The following is a 16,907-nucleotide window of genomic DNA, read 5'->3' on the forward strand; positions in this document are numbered from 1 at the left end:
AATATATACAAAAAACATACTGTGAGAGGCTCTATATACAATATATACATAAAACATACTGTGAGGGGCTCTATATACAATATATACAAAAAACATACTGTGAGGGGCTCTATATACAATATATACAAAAAACATACTGTGAGGGGCTCTGTATACAATATATACAAAAAACATACTGTGAGGGGCTCTATATACAATATATACAAAAAACATACTGTGAGGGGCTCTATATACAATATATACAAAAAACATACTGTGAGGGGCTCTATATACAATATATACAAAAAACATACTGTGAGAGGCTCTATATACAATATATACATAAAACATACTGTGAGGGGCTCTATATACAATATATACATAAAACATACTGTGAGGGGCTCTATATACAATATATACAAAAAACATACTGTGAGAGGCTCTATATACAATATATACATAAAACATACTGTGAGGGGCTCTATATACAATATATACATAAAACATACTGTGAGGGGCTCTATATACAATATATACATAAAACATACTGTGAGAGGCTCTATATACAATATATAATAGATATTAACATATAATAGTATATAACAGAGATACTGTGAGAGGCTCTCTATACAATATAAATAAACCAGATACTGTGAGAGGCTCTGTATACAGGGTGATTAGAAAGTAAGTTTACCATGAGATATGTATGGGTGCGTTGATTTATATAAATAAAATCAATTGAAATTGAATTTGCCTTGATTCGGTGTCTTCGGCCCCTTCTCAGCCTGTTCCAGTGATTAATTCAGGACCGGGTCTGACAGGATTATCCAGGGCTGGGATCTGGAGCGGTTCAGTTTTCAGAGTGCTGTGTGTTCTCGAGTGCAGGGGGCGCTGTGCAGCGGTCAGGGTGTAAAGTATCTTGTAATGAATCATTAGGCTCTTCTACCTCTTTTCTAACCCGATGCAGGACACCCTTGCAAACGAGACGAGTCACATCAATAACGGGGCTATGTTGTTTGTGAGTAATGATTTCTACGCAGATCCTGTCACTTCGTTTCCTCAGAATCCTCTCCCGCCCCGCCCCGCTAATATCAAAATCATGCATACTACACAAAATTCTCTAAACTTTACAATAAAATAAATAACAAAATAAACAATGTCTCAAAAAAAAAAAAAAGTAACAATGGAAAGACACATTAAAGCCAGTCTGAGTACAGAAAAATCTTTTTTTTCTTTTAATAGTTCAATGACACAATGGTGCAACCTCTCCCGGTTCACAGAATACCATCGATGAACAATCAATACAGGAGCCGTGCCGCTGGAAGGGAGGGGGGTTCAGGGTGAGAGACTGTTCTCTCCTCCCTCCCTAATCCTGCACAAAGAGGTCAGGCCTCTATAACAGAACCTCTCTTTGCTTATTGCACGACTGTGTGTGTGTGTGTGTGTGTGTGTCTCCTCTCTCTCCTTATCAGTGACACTGTGTGTGTGTGTGGTCCCTCTATTTCACTGTCTGACTTGCTCATCTAAAAAACATTAAGTATTGAAAACAGAGAATTAGTAAAGGAGCCCTTATACAGTGAAATGCAGGACTTGTAATTCACTATGTCAACCTGGACTAACAGTGAATCATCACAGATTCACCGTCATGTAAGAGAGAGGCGTTTACAGACAATACAAGTCTGATTCGCAACACCCTTAACAAGATAAAAAAAAAAAAACCAAACAACAACCAAGAAGGGATCTGGAGAAAGAGAGGCGTGTGCGTCCGGGAAGGCGTCCCCGGGGGATCATGGGAAGCTGTCGTCGTCATCCTCCGCCATCTCCTTGGCGAACTCCAGGTCCTGCTGCTCTCGCTCCCGTCGCTCCTGACACGGGAGAGACAGGGATGAACACACACACTCGCCGTTAACAACACGTGCTTTCGATATAGGGAATACTGCGAGTGTCAGGAGACGGTAATGCACACCCGAGGGGAGGGATGTGTAATAACAGGACAGTTACTACACGAAATATCAACTGGATGAGCCCACTGAAAAAACACATTGCTCACCAGTTACTATATAAAAATAAAAAAAAGGAATCAGTTTTAATGTAAATCTCTCTCTCTCTCTCACCTCCGCAGATTCCAGGTCTTTGTTGTATGATTTGGGTGGGAAGCGCATCGCCTGCAACAAGAAGAACAAGCAGACAAGAGTTTAAAAATGAAACTTGAAAAAATAAACAAAAAAGAGAAGACTATTCTCTAGTGCACTGGCACCACCTGCTGTGCAGAAATGGCATTACAGCCCAAACTTTTGGAATTAAAAAAAATAAAATACAGAAATAATAAATAAAAATAAAAAAACCTGGTGGTTTCAGCCCTCTATCAGACAGACAGACAGACAGACAGACAGACAGACTCACACACACAGACAGGGTACCTTGACAGACATGTTGTGGATGTCCAGGCAGAATGAGATCCTCTGGTGGAAGGCGAGCTGGGGCTCCCTCGTCCCGTAGATATCGATGGTCTCTTTGGATTGCACGTAGCCCTTCTCGTGGTTGATGCTGGCCTCGATCACGCCGTCTCGGATTGCCTGGGGGGGGGGGGGGGGTGGTCATTTATTTCAGTGCTGGAGTATTCCTTTAAAAGACATTGCTTTTATTATTATCCAGCTTAATTAACAAGACTCCCGTTGCAGAGGGGTTTGAACCATGCGTATCCTCTTCAGTCACAACTTTTCAAATTCATAAAACCGACGTCCTGTTGGAAGTGATTCTGCAGCAGCAGTTGTGATGCATAGTTCACTCCCTAGTCTCTGCAAGTTGCTTTGGATAAAAGAGTCTGCTAAATGACTAATTAATAATAATAATAATAATAATAATAATAATAATAATAATAATAATAATAATAAACAACAACAAGACTGCCGTTGCACAGGAGCTTGAACCATGCGCATCCCCTTCGGTCTCAACTTTTCAATTTGTTTGTGTGTGAACTCTGTCGGGTTCGAGAAGTTACCCTGCCATAACTTTGGGGGGGGGGGGGACATCCCTGCATTATAAAACAGACACACAGATAGGAAACGTAACATGGTGCAACTGTGCACTCAGTGACTGAAGGTGGTGTAACTGAAGTGAGTTTGCCAATCTCAGTTTAGCGCTCCCGCACCTTGGCCACGATGAATTCCGCGTCCTCCGGACTGTCCAGCTGCAGCTTCTGTGCGATATCGGAGAGAGAGATCCGGGAATAGGACAGGCTGATCATCCGGACTCCTGGGAGACAAAAAAAAACAGGGACAGGTAAGAACGATGCAGGCGGAAACCACAAGACATTAAACAAAACGCCAGCTAGTGCCTTCATGTCTTACAAGCTCTGCCTTAAAATTTATAAATAAGTCATGGGACCAAGTCGCCCAGGTGTTGCAGGTTTGCGTTTACCTGATCGCTCAGAGGCGTGTGTGTGTGCGTCTTTACCTGTTCTCTCAGGTGTGCCCTGGTGTGTCTCAGGTGTGTCTCAGGTGTGTGTGTGTACCTGTACCTCTTCTCTCAGGTGTGTGTGTGTACCTGTACCTCTTCTCTCAGGTGTGTGTGTGTACCTGTACCTCTTCTCTCAGGTGTGTGTGTACCTGCACCTCCTCTCAGGTGTGCCCTGGGGTGTGTGTGTTTACCTGTCTTGATGACATTGTGTCTCAGGCGGATGATCAGAGTGTAGGTCCCGTCTGTCTGGAACTTCTCCCCGAACTCCTCCAGGGCCTGGTTGAACTTGGCCAGGTTCCCCATCCGCACAGCTGCGTGGAAAAACAAACTGAGTGTGTGTCTGAGTGCTTACATATATACACACACACTTATTTATTTATACAATATGTCATCTTCACCAGACACAGAAATCTGAGGTGGCTGTATCACCACATCATTGTCTACTACATAATTTCACACACACAGGTGTGCGTTGTGGGCGGCCGCAGTCCTAGTTACCCTGGGTGAGCAGGAAGTATGGCATGAGAGATCTCTTGAGAGATGGCTGTCTGAACTGCAGCCTGTCAGGAATCTCCCCCAGAAGCAACTCCACCACAATCAGGAGCTTGTGAACCTGCAGGGGGGGAGAGGGGGGGGTGGAGAGGTGGGGGGAGAGAGAGAGAGAGAAGGTTATAAAGATGTCTCCACCAGTAGTGTTGTGTTAAACTCTGGTTCCCACCCTTGTATGGTTACTGGTATAGTGGGACTGGTGCAGTGGAGGGACTCACAGTCTGTTTGAACCCCACGGCGGTGTGCTGGGGGGCTTTCCTCAGGGCGTTCGTGAGGGTCCTCCGCGCCTCTGAGTACTCCAGCTGGATCGCCTTGATACGACCTGGGAGGGAGAGAGGCTGTTAGAGGCACGCACGGACACAGAGACCAGTGTAGAAGAGGCACACACAGACTGACAGACAACCAGACAGACAGACTGACCGACCGGTGTAGTACAGGCACACAGACAGACGGAGACAGACTGATCAGTGTAATAGAGACAGACAGACAGACTGACCGGTGTAGTACAGACAGACTCTCTCACTGACCGGTGTAGTAGAGATAGCGAGCCCACTCGTTGTTGTTGGCCAGCTCTGGGAACACTGACTTGGAGACCAGCTTCTCGGCCTGGTCATACAGGCTGTACTGCAGGTAGTTCCTCAGCAGCAGGTTCAGCAGCGTGGCCTGGCCGTCTGCATCGTGGCGCAGCGTGGCCGTCCTCAACCGGGCGTGGAGGAAACTGGGGGGGAAGAAAGGGAGAGATTTTTAAAAATATTTGTTAAATTCAACACGTCTGCAGACTTGCTGCAGTAAGTCGGACTCGCAGCCGAGGGCACTGACCTGCGCACGATGTCCAGCTCGCTCAGGTACTCGTAGACCCGCGAGTGGTAATAGTAGCACTTGGCCGCTACCAGGTCCAAGGCCCGGCGGTTCTGAGAGCTGATCTTCTGAAGGAGCTCGTCAGAGACCTTCTGCGCCTAGGGGTGAGAGCGAGAGTCACAGCGTGGAGAGGGGCAGGGGCAGGCTGAGAAGGGGGAGTCTGGTGTGTGTGTGTGTGTGTGATCCGTACCTCCATGTAGCGCTTGTTGTTTGTCAGGTACACCACCAGGAGGAGCTGCAGGTAAGCCTCCACCTCCGGGAGGAGGGGAGCCGCGGCGGCCTTGCCGGTCCTGGGGCGGAAGGGCACCTCTCCCTCCGTGTCCATCGGCTGCAGGAAACAGAACCAGAACCAGAACTCAAGGACTTCCTCAAGACATCTCTCAGGGGCAAACTATAACAGCCAATCCACTGAAGGTGGCAGAAGCCAGAACGTTGGGAAGGGTCATGGAACACGAGTCAACTTTCAGAGCTGGAAACAAGACTCCCGTTGCACAGCAGTTTGATCCGTTCCTGGTTTCACTACGAGTTTAATAATCAGACACACCTGAGCTTGTTGCCTAGACACACTGGGGCTGATCCAGCTGGTAGTAAAACCTGGAATGGGTGACACTGCTGTGCAGCGGGAGTCTTATTCCCATCCCTGTGCTCGCATGTGCGTGTTATTGCAGGTGTCCTTGCGTGTGTTCCCCTGGTGTACCTCCTCGAGGAAGCTCAGCAGGAAGTCCCTGCCCTCTGCGTGGGAGGTGAAGAAGCCGGAGACGGCCTTGTGCAGCACGTTGGGGTTGAGCCGACTGCTAGTGGAGGGCAGCGCTCTCAGGGCCCGCAGCACAAAGCGAGGCTCCTTCCCGGACACAGCCTTCTCGATCTGCTTCACGTGCTCCCTGATATCTGCAGGGAGAAGGAAGCGGAACTGGGAATGGATTTTAAAAACAGGAATTTGAACTGGAACATTGTTAACGGATTTTAAAACTGAACAGAAACTGACCCAACCCAACCCAACCCCTGTTCAGTTACAATGTTTAACAAAAGTAGATTTTAAAGCTAAGGTCTTTGATGTGGCCTTTCACCAGCGAGCAGTTTGGAGCTCTCTTGGCTGGCTGTATATTTTGTTTTTGCTATATTATTATTTGTTTATTTAGCAGACGCCTTTATCCAAGGCGACTTACAGAGACTAGGGTATGTGAACTATGCATCAGCTGCAGAGTCACTTACAACTACGTCTCACCCCAAAGACGGAGCACAAGGAGGTGAAGTGACTTGCTCAGAGTCACACAATGAGTCAGTGGCTGAGGTGGGATTTGAACCGGGGACCCCCTGGTTACAAGCCCTTTTCTTTAACTACTGGACCACACAGCCTCCTATATAAATGAAATTGGTATGATACGGTAAGGCATGGTAGTTTGGAGATGGGATGCTTTAAATCCGTCAGTAATCTTACTCTTATTATGATTAACGAGGAATAAGTACAATTTGAATATCACATTCCTGGGAGGCTTGGTGGTCCAGGGGTTAAAGAAAAGGGCTTGAGTCCAGGAGGTCCCCGGATCAAATCCTGACTCTCTCGCTGTGTGACTCTGAGCAAGTCACTGAAACTCCTTGTGCTCCGTCCTTCCGATGAGACGTCAAACAAACGAGGTGCTATTGGGAGGGACTCTGCAGCAGCAGTTGTGATGCACAGTTCACCCCCCAGTCTCTGTAAGTCGCTTTGGATAGCGTATGTTAAATGGCTAATTAATTAATAATAATAATAATAATAATAATAATAATAATAATAATAATAATGCAAAGCTTCACCTCACGTTGTATAGTAACGATGAGGTTGTCTATGTGATCACACTGTACAGTATTGCTATAGTCCAGTATTAATAACTATGTTTTGATTTTTCATTTTTTTATTTGAACACAAGATGACCTACGTTTTTAAAAACATCATTCACGACATAACAACGTCAAAATGACGTCTCTACCGATCATATTTATTGAACCACCTCTCTGGGATTTAAATTAACCAATGAAGTCGATTTTTTTTGTACAGATTTTATTTCTAGCAGCATCATACCAGTATTGACAGCACCGCCGGCCTTTCTGTGTTCAACACTCACAGCCCACGACACCGACGTTATTCTAGGTTGTTCTGTTTTCTTTATTCCCCAGCTCTGCTTCACTCAGCCCCAGTGCCCCGGCGTTTACCTTCCAGGGTCAGGGTATCGAGCTCTTTGTGCGGCTTGGCCGCTGCAGACGCGTCTTCCTCCGGCATCTCCACGTCCTGCGGCTCGGGGCCCTTCTCCGGCTGCTTCTCCGGCTTCGCTTCCCGCTGCTTCTCTCGTCGCTTCGCCGTGGTTTCTTTCATGTTGGTGGTTAATTAATGTTTATGTTTGTAATTATTATTATTATTATTATTATTATTATTTAATTGTTATTCACTCGCCCACTTCAGAATGACTGGCAACTCTTGGCGACCCGCAAGGGCTCATGGGAGACAGGCATCACCAGTGGCGCAGACCAGAGCTGACGATCGCAGAGTTGGTTGCCATGGTAACTAAACTCCCTTATTTCTATTTACATCTAGTCATGTGTTTGTGATGTAATTTATACACAGTTAATGATTTAACGAGCTACTGTTCCTTTCTATGTAAACCTTCAGGCAGAAATTAACTTTTTTTTTTTTTAAATCATGTGAAAGCCATATTTAAACGTATTCGGTATTTTTTAGCATACTAAAATCTGATTTTTTTTATTAGTGAGTCTCGCATTAAAAAATGGGTGCAAAAATAGGTAAAATAAAAATGACCTAATATATATTGAGCGTAGTTGCGCAAGTGTGCCTATGCAGAATTCGACAGAGGAGTTCATTAAAGATCGGAGTCGATGCTGTGATTAGCACCACACTGTATTTGTGCAACGCACGCGAGTCGCCTCTAGGTGGAAATCTAGCATCGCAGAATCTGTGATCTGCAAAAAAATATATACATAAATTAAAAGCTTCATCTTGACACTAGGTGGCAGGCTAAATATTCTTCTTTTCTGAAAATACAATCCAACCAAATACCTTTGCGAAGCATTGTACAGTGTAGTTGTGTTTCACAGGGTGGAGGGTATCACAGGGTGCAGTGTAGTTGTGTTTCACAGGGTGGAGGGTATCACAGGGTGCAGTGTAGTTGTGTTTCACAGGGTGGAGGGTATCACAGGGTGGCAGTGTAGTTGTGTTTCACAGGGTGGAGGGTATCACAGGGTGCAGTGTAGTTGTGTTTCACAGGGTGGAGGGTATCACAGGGTGCAGTGTAGTTGTGTTTCACAGGGTGGAGGGTATCACAGGGTGCAGTGTAGTTGTGTTTCACAGGGTGGAGGGTTCACAGAAGAGAGTTTTTTTGCAGATTACAGATTCTGCAATGCTAGATTTCCACCTAGAGGTGACTCGCGTGCGTTGCACAAATACAGTGTGGTGCTAATCACAGCATCGACTCCAATCTTTAATGAACTCCTGTTTTATTAACATTATTTTGCAGAAATTAGCTTCTCTGGAAGGAATAGCGCAATCACAAAGAACGAGAAGAAATGATGAAATAATCTGAAAATGAAATAAGGGATTGGGTTGCCATGGAAACATGCTTCCTTTGATGTGTTCCGGAATACTGTTGCCCTGGAGATGAGCCAAAGGTGTGGAGATCAATAACTGAGACGCCAGGGGCTCCCAGTTCAATAAGCGTTAGCCTGCTTTAAACAAACAAACCAAACTGTGTGTGTGCGAGTGCGCGTGTGCGTGTGTGTGTGTGCATAGGTGTTTTTGTGTCTGTCTGTTTGTACCTATTTGTGTATCTTTTGTGCGTTTGTGTCTGTATGAGGCTCTTATACTCTCTGAACAGCCTCCCTCTGCTCTGTGCTGGTGGAGCAGAGAAAGAGAAAGGGAGGCTCTTATACTCTCTGAACAGCCTCCCTCTGCTCTGTGCTGGTGGAGCAGAGAAAGAGAAAGGGAGGCTCTTATACTCTCTGAACAGCCTCCCTCTGCTCTGTGCTGGTGGAACTGTTCACAGAGTATAAGAGCCTCTCTTTCTCTTTCTCTGCTCCTCCTGCTCCGCATTCTGTATATTGCAGCTGCATTTCTTCTGTTTTTCATTTGCAATGTGATCTAGCAGGGCTACGCAATACTCTCCTGCACCTCGCATTACCCTGCCAGTGTAACCCACACCGCGGTGCCCAGAGGAGACTGCAGCCTGCCTCCTCGCTCTCCCTCTCTCCCGTGTAACACGATCCCAGCATCTTGAATTCAATCGAATTGTTTGAGGCAGTGCTATAAATGTACCTCCAATCACCCTGGCTGGCTTCACGACAAACATTATACTTGCATTGAATTTGTTGTTTGTTGGTACACCTGCCACTAAACTTGGAAAGGCTTCAGCTTGTCCAGAAGGCAGCTGCCAGGCTGCTTTCTCACGCTCGTCTTTCTCAGCACATTACCGCAGTGCTCAGGTCCTGACCGTGGTTACCAGCGAGCTGCCCAATTCATTTGAAAGTCGCTGTAATAACTTATAAGGTCCTTCCTGGATCAGGGCCATCCTCTCTCCCAAGAACTTCTAACTCTGTCTGTTCCTGTTCCTGTTCCTTGAGATCAGAAGATGCAGCGTGCTGGGATGCCATGGCTGGAATGAGGCGTTTGAGTTGCATTGCGCCGCTTATGACAGTTACCCCGAACCCTCACCCCTGACTCTTCGAATGCTGTCACTTTGAGATTATTAGAACTTTATTGGTGTGCTTTTAATTATGTTATAGGAATCTATGTGATAACATTTTACTAACCAATCCATTTTCAAGCAATTTCTGTAGAGTCGTGTTCTTTTGTTTGAGCGCTACATTCAACCCATTCAATAATTCTACACACACGCAGACACACACACACAGACACACAGACTTACACACACACACACACACACACACAGACTTACACACTCACTCACACACAGAGACACACACACACAGACACAGAGACACACACAGACCTGCACACGCACACACACACAGACACACACAGACGCAGACACACACAGACTTACACACACACACACACTCACAGACACAGAGACACACATACACACAGAGACACATGTCATTTAAAACTGTTTTTATTTGGAGCTTAACAACCATCAACAAGAAACAGGATTGTGTGTGTGTGTGTGTGTGTGTGTGTGTTATTATTACTGTTGTTGTTATAATTATTATTTTAAGGCAATTGAAATCCTATTCACAGTATGGTGCACCTGTTGCTGTGAGAATGAATTAAAGGTTTTCGAAGCATGCTCCCCCCCCCCACCCCCGACCCCCCTGGAAATGAACAATTCCATACTGTACAGGAGTCTGATTATCAGAGCAATCTGGAAAACACGGAGCCAGTGGAATGGATTCAGTGCAGGCTGCCCTAAAGAGAATGCAGGATTCCAGTCCTGGTTTTTATACTAAGACTTGAATGTTTAACACAGCCTTTTGGTCATTTTTCTACATACAATAGGCTACATAATAATAATAATAATAATAATAATAATAATAATAATAATAATAATAATAATAATAATAACTAAATGGGAAGGCTGTCTCGATAGTCTCTACTGCAGGCTGATGAACGAAATAACCCACCCAGTCATTCTGCATCAGTGGGTAACATTTGGGTTGCCAGTGCCCTTGGAAAAGAGCTAAACCAATCAGAGCCTGAGCTTTGAGCTACTACATTCTAGACATGGGCCAATCATATATGGTGGCGTAGCTCCGCCCATTCCAGAACAAGACCAATCAAGCAGGCACTTTGGTCTGTTCATTGAAGAGCTCCGCCCACATTCCTTGATGCCAGTAAAAGCACTGTGAAGTGTTTCTGCCTCACACCACAGTGCTGATGCTGAAGGATTCTTCAGATTTGCTCTGGAGCCCCGGCAGGCTCTTCAGATACTCCATGTGGCGCCGCGCGTCGTCCTGGTTCTGCCGCACGTAGTGGACGAGGTAGGCGATGACCATGGCGAACCAGCCGAACATGGTGACCAGCATGGCCACGTCCGTGGTCCTGTGGGCCACGTTGCACAGGTCCACGTCGTGGGCCAGCAGCAGGAAGGGCATGCCTGCGTGCTCTTCCGGCACGGCCGTCTCACACACCATGCCCGCCAGCGAGGCCGGCTCCAGCTCCAGGGAGGGGACCACGTGCTGCAGCTCACAGTCGCAGTGCCATGGGTTGTGGGAGAGGTTGGTGCGAGAGCGCAGGCTGCCCACAGCCTCCCTGTTCAGAGACATCAGCCTGAAATGAAAGAAAAAATAAAAATACAAACTCAACAGAGGAGACGGTGATAAGAGCCAGTACAATTCTGATTAATCAGAGCCGTCTGGAAGACACGGAGCCAGTGGAATGGACTAAGGGCAGGCTCCCCTAAAGGGCAGCAGTGTGGAGTAGGGGTTAGGGCTCTGGACTCTTGACTGGAGGGTCGTGGGTTCAATCCCAGGTGGGGGGACACTGCTGCTGTATCCTTGAGCAAGGTACTTTACCTAGATTGCTCCAGTGAAAACCCAACCTCTATAAATGGGTAACTGTATGTAAAAAATAATGTGATATCTTGTAACAATTGTCAGTCGTCCTGGATAAGGGCGTCTGCTAAGAAATAAATAATGATAATAAAGAGAATCTGGGATTCCAGTGCTGGTTTTAGTTCTTAACCTGATTGATGATTGAGGGTGGTTGCTGCTTTTCTTTAAGAATACCAGCAGCTTTCTTCATTTGTTTTAATAAATTAACCAGATGAGTCAATACATCCCTAAAACAGCCCCTTCCTGATTTAATCACACACACCTCAGCTTGTTACTTAGACACACTGTGACTAATCAAGCACCTAGTAAAACCTGGAATGGATGAAACTGCTCTGATTCCCCTCCCTGCACTGTACCCCGGTCCCCTCTGTTTGTAACCCCGCTGTACCGGTTTGTGGAGAGGTCCAGTCGCTGCAGCCGCTCCTCCAGGCCGCGGAAGGCCCCGCTCTCCAGCTTGGCGATGGCGTTGTGGGAGAGGTCCAGCTCAGCCAGCAGGGGGAGCCCCTCGAAGGCGTTGGCGGGCACCGAGGCGATGTGGTTAAAGTCTAGGTAGAGTCTCTGGGTGTCGTTGGGCAGGTCCCGTGGTACCTCTGCCAGCCTGGCGTGGCTGCAGCGCACCGTCCGCCCCACCCCAGCCCCCCCCGGAGCCTCCGAGCAGTAGCAGCCCTTGGAGCAGCTGGTGGAGGCGTGGTGGAAGCAGAAAGTCATGAGAACAGAGCTGTGCAGCAGGAGCAGACACAGAGCCACGGAGTGACGCAGGAGCCAGACCGGCAGCGGCAGCGGCATTGTGGGATACTGGCATACTCCTAAGGGGAGGACCAGAGCATCAGGGAGGGGAGGGGCTGAGAGGGCGGAGGGGGAAGGAAGACACGCCCTTTTGTGGGAAGAGGGAGCCTATCACGGGGGTGACTGGTAAAAGAGAGAGGCGGAGACAGAGAGAGGGGGTTAGTATTAAGAAGTAATACATGTTTATACACAAGAATGACTTTAGTAATACAAACAATATACAAGTTAAATGTCCTGAGATCAGGCTCTCAGTTATCATTCAATTAGCAAGGGAGGTGTCTGCTGGTACAACTTATGACATTTCACCACAGTAAACCTAAACACTAGTGCCTCTTGTCTAACATGCTTCCACTGTGCTGTATTACACTCTGCTGTGCTTTTACTATGGGACACATTTATAAGGGTTAGTTTAACATGATTTGTTTTTTAATTTGCTTTACCAGACCTCTCTGTGTTTTACAATGCTTCCCTATGCTTTACCAGACCTCTCTGTGCTTTACAATGCTTCACTATGCTTTACCACACCTCTCTGTGCTTTACAATGCTTCCCTATGCTTTACCAGACCTATCTGTGCTTTACAATGCTTCCCTATGCTTTACCAGACCTCTCTGTGCTTTACAATGCTTCCCTATGCTTTACCAGACCTCTCTGTGCTTTACAATGCTTCCCTATGCTTTACCATACCTCTCTGTGCTTTACAATGCTTCCCTATGCTTTACCAGACCTCTCTGTGCTTTAGGGAGAGGGAGAGGGAGAGAAGGAGGGAGAGGGAGAGAAGGAGGGAGAGGGAGAGAGGGTGAATGGAATTGGAGAGGGAGAGAATGGAATTTGAGAGGGGGAGGGGGAGGGGGGGTGAAACAGGAGAAATAAAAAGGAGAGATTATTGAGAAAGGGGAGAGGGAGAGAGGGGGATGTGGAGTGGGTGAAGGATAGAGCAGAGGGGGGGGGGGGGTGAAGATAAATGAAGGGGTGAAATAAGGAGAAAGGAGCGAGAGAGAATCACGCTATTGATCTTCAGATGCATTATCTCGATAGAATAAAGAGGCTTGCCCCTTCTCCGCTATCTAATGATCGCTTCCGTGATTGAACTGCGTGTAATTGTGATTCATGACGAACAAGATACAGGCCGTGTATGAAAACACAACATTTCAAATGTATTTTACAATGATATAAGATGCGTGTTTAAATACCAATAATATAATGTTTAAAATGAATTACAAAATGAAATACTGTATTGCCGCAATTATATATAAGCTTAGAAATATACATCACTGTTTGTCAATATTCACACAATGTATAATTATTATTATTATTATTATTATTATTATTATTATTATTATTATTATTATTATTATTATTATTATTATATTGCACCGTACTGAAACGTTGGGTTGTGTATTTGTTACGGTTATAATAAATACATGAATTAATAAGTAAATAAATAATAAAGCTTTTTTTAAAAAAATGTTTTTCTTACTGGTCGGGGTTTCCACAGAAAAGCGTCAGGCATCCACGGCACGCTACAGCCCGGCTCTCCTCGGCTCTCCCCGGCTCTCCCCGGCTCTCCTCGACTCTCCCCGGCTCTCCCCGGCTCTCCTCGGCTCTCCTCGGCTCTCCTCGGCTCTCCTCGGCTCTCCTCGACTCTCCTCGGCTCTCCTCGGCTCTGCTCTGTACACCGTGCAGTGTAATGTAAGAATAGCGCCCGCCCGTATCCAGCAGAGTCTCCGTTTTAAACACGAGGCAAGTTTGAAACCAACCGAGGAAGCTCTAGCGCACTATCGCTGCATCCCCGCATCCCGAATCCTCCGAAGCGGGTCTAAAAAAAAAAAAAGATATTAATAAATATGAACTGCAGCTCACAGTGAAAAAACATTCACAATATCGATCGTGTATACCCCCCCGATAACCAATCAATAATAGATTAACAAGAACGAGAAAAGGCAATACGTCATAATACTAATAATAATAATAATAATAATAATAATAATAATAATAATAATAATAATAATAATAATAATAATATAATTTTGCTGCATGTTCTTGTCAAAATAAAACAGTTACGGGTTTTGTCTTGTGAAAAAAAGACTCATTCTTCATGTGATTGTCATTAGATTCACCAGCGGGGTTTCTCTTGAAATTATGTTTTTCTTTGTTTTTTGTATCCGTTTGTTTCCCTTGATCAGCAGTTGACCTGTACGCCTGTATTAAATCATCGTAGGTATTAATATCACTTCTTAATACCTAATCCTGTCGTTTCGCTTCTCGTTAACAGCACGTTGTTGTGTTTTATTTTTCAGGAGCTGCGGTCGTGCGCTCCCTTCTCGTTTCTTCTTCAAATGAAGCCTGTGGTTGAAAAAAGCAATGAACCGAAAAATACAATCCGCCTGTCAAACGAGGAATTGTGGTCACCAAGCAACCGGCAGACCGGCAGACCGGACTGCATTATTAATGGAAAGCAACGAGCGCCTACAGGCAGCATATATACAGTATATATATATATATATATATATATATATATATATATATATATATATATATATATATATATGCATGCTTGTAATCCATATCTTAATCCAGCTTTTAAATAGCATACATGCAGTTTTTTATGCAAACATATCTCTCAAATCTAGAACTTTAACATTTATACGTGTATGAATCTAAACCCTAACCCATACCTCCAGTGATAATTCTTACATCATGTTAGTTTTGTTCAGGCTACTTGTTCAATCGCATGCTGCGCGTCCCTTCCCCTGTCTAATTGATTCACACTGTTTTGTATCTGGTCTCAGGAATAGGTTAACCCCGCGCGGGGAGTGGGCGTTCGCTCGTTGCACGGAGGGATGCTGGTCTCAGAAATAGATTTACTGCGTTGTTCAAAACCAGGGAGTGCTTTCCTCCAGGGGAATGCGCTTCTACCTGATTGAATCGTTCCCAGATGAACTGCAGCAGCACATTCATAATTCAGTGACTCTGCGGTCTTGTTCCAGCTGTAGAGGGGGGAGGGAGTGTTTTAGCTGGCTTCTCAGATCCCCAGTACAGCACTGAGTTCTCTATACTAGACTGTATTGAATTAGCTGGCTCTCAGATCCTCAGTACAGCACTGAGTTCTCTACACTAGACTGTATTGAATTAGCTGGCTCTCAGATCCTCAGTACAGCACTGAGTTCTCTACACTAGACTGTATTGAATTAGCTGGCTCTCAGATCCCCAGTACAGCACTGAGTTCTCTATACTAGACTGTATTGAATTAGCTGCTCTCAGATCCCCAGTACAGCACTGAGTTCTCTACACTAGACTGTATTGAATTAGCTGGCTCTCAGATCCCCAGTACAGCACTGAGTTCTCTATACTAGACTGTATTGAATTAACTGCCTCTCAGATCCCCAGTACAGCACTGAGTTCTCTACACTAGACTGTATTGAATTAGCTGGCTCTCAGATCCCCAGTACAGCACTGAGTTCTCTATACTAGACTGTATTGAATTAACTGGCTCTCAGATCCCCAGTACAGCACTGAGTTCTCTATACTAGACTGTATTGAATTAACTGCTCTCAGATCTCCAGTACAGCACTGAGTTCTCTATACTAGACTGTATTGAATTAGCTGGCTCTCAGATCCCCAGTACAGCACTGAGTTCTCTATACTAGACTGTATTGAATTAACTGCCTCTCAGATCTCCAGTACAGCACTGAGTTCTCTATACTAGACTGTATTGAATTAGCTGGCTCTCAGATCCCCAGTACAGCACTGAGTTCTCTATACTAGACTGTATTGAATTAACTGCCTCTCAGATCCCCAGTACAGCACTGAGTTCTCTACACTAGACTGTATTGAATTATCTGGCTCTCAGATCCTCAGTACTGCACTGAGTTCTCTATACTAGACTGTATTGAATTAGCTGCTCTCAGATCCCCAGTACAGCACTGAGTTCTCTACACTAGACTGTATTGAATTAGCTGGCTCTCAGATCCCCAGTACAGCACTGAGTTCTCTACACTAGACTGTATTGAATTAGCTGGCTCTGAGATCCCCAGTACAGCACTGAGTTCTCTGTACTAGACTGTATTGAATTAGCTGGCTCTCAGATCCCCAGTACAGCACTGAGTTCTCTACACTAGACTGTATTGAATTAGCTGGCTCTCAGATCCCCAGTACAGCACTGAGTTCTCTACACTAGACTGTATTGAATTAGCTGGCTCTCAGATCCCCAGTACAGCACTGAGTTCTCTACACTAGACTGTATTGAATAAGCTGGCTCTCAGATCCCCAGTACAGCACTGAGTTCTCTGTACTAGACTGTATTGAATTAGCTGGCTCTCAGATCCCCAGTACAGCACTGAGTTCTCTACACTAGACTGTATTGAATTAGCTGGCTCTCAGAGCGACAGCACAGTACAGCATTTCAGAGGGCTGTATCACATCAGTGTCATTTCAGAGGGCTGTATCACATCAGTGTCATTTCAGAGGGCTGTATCACATCAGTGTCATTTCAGAGGGCTGTATCACATCAGTGTCATTTCAGAGGGCTGTATCACATCAGTGTCATTTCAGAGGGCTGTATCACATCAGTGTCATTTCAGAGGGCTGTATCACATCAGTGTCATTTCAGAGGGCTGTATCACATCAGTGTCATTTCAGAGGGCTGTATCACATCAGTGTCTGGCTATATCCAATGCACTCTATATGACTGAATTCCTCTCTCAGTAAAGTGTTCTTGTGT

At 45.5% G+C, this 16,907-nt stretch overlaps 2 protein-coding genes across 3 annotated transcripts; both read right to left on the reverse strand.

Moving 5' to 3' along the window:
* Positions 1-1,199: 1,199 nt before the first annotated feature.
* Positions 1,200-7,368, reverse strand: LOC117433329 (26S proteasome non-ATPase regulatory subunit 3-like). The gene is made up of 12 exons (XM_034055474.3): positions 7,036-7,368; positions 5,543-5,733; positions 5,036-5,173; positions 4,807-4,943; positions 4,515-4,705; positions 4,206-4,309; positions 3,937-4,051; positions 3,630-3,749; positions 3,131-3,234; positions 2,400-2,555; positions 2,094-2,144; positions 1,200-1,844 (listed from the first exon to the last, which is right to left on the reverse strand). The coding sequence occupies exons 1-12, from the start codon at positions 7,193-7,195 to the stop codon at positions 1,767-1,769; spliced, it is 1,545 nt and encodes a 514-aa protein (XP_033911365.3). The 5' UTR covers positions 7,196-7,368; the 3' UTR covers positions 1,200-1,766.
* Positions 7,369-10,167: 2,799 nt separating this feature from the next.
* Positions 10,168-15,021, reverse strand: LOC117433376 (leucine-rich repeat-containing protein 3B-like). Of its 2 annotated transcripts, XM_059006677.1 has the most exons (5): positions 14,863-15,021; positions 14,429-14,530; positions 13,665-14,003; positions 11,789-12,309; positions 10,168-11,116 (listed from the first exon to the last, which is right to left on the reverse strand). In XM_059006677.1, the coding sequence occupies exons 4-5, from the start codon at positions 12,184-12,186 to the stop codon at positions 10,708-10,710; spliced, it is 807 nt and encodes a 268-aa protein (XP_058862660.1). In that variant the 5' UTR covers positions 12,187-12,309; positions 13,665-14,003; positions 14,429-14,530; positions 14,863-15,021; the 3' UTR covers positions 10,168-10,707. The 2 variants fall into 2 exon arrangements, with proteins under 2 accessions (XP_058862660.1, XP_034765238.1); XM_034909347.2 differs by lacking the exon at positions 14,429-14,530.
* Between the last annotated feature and the right edge of the window lie 1,886 nt (positions 15,022-16,907).

Source organism: Acipenser ruthenus, chromosome 33 (assembly GCF_902713425.1).
Source record: "Acipenser ruthenus chromosome 33, fAciRut3.2 maternal haplotype, whole genome shotgun sequence".
In the NCBI taxonomy this organism is placed as follows: Eukaryota; Metazoa; Chordata; class Actinopteri; order Acipenseriformes; family Acipenseridae; genus Acipenser; species Acipenser ruthenus.

Coding starts and splice junctions, on each gene's coding strand:
- LOC117433376 (XM_034909347.2), bottom strand. CDS start 12,186: ATGCCGCTGCCGCTGCCGGTCTGGCTCCTGCGTCACTCCGTGGCTCTG. Junction 11,117..11,788: donor CTGGACCTCTCCACAAACCG/GTACAGCGGGGT, acceptor CTTTCATTTCAG/GCTGATGTCTCTGAACAGGG.
- LOC117433329 (XM_034055474.3), bottom strand. CDS start 7,195: ATGAAAGAAACCACGGCGAAGCGACGAGAGAAGCAGCGGGAAGCGAAG. Junction 4,706..4,806: donor GAGCTGGACATCGTGCGCAG/GTCAGTGCCCTC, acceptor CTTCCCCCCCAG/TTTCCTCCACGCCCGGTTGA. Junction 2,556..3,130: donor CGGAATTCATCGTGGCCAAG/GTGCGGGAGCGC, acceptor CCCCCCCCCCAG/GCAATCCGAGACGGCGTGAT.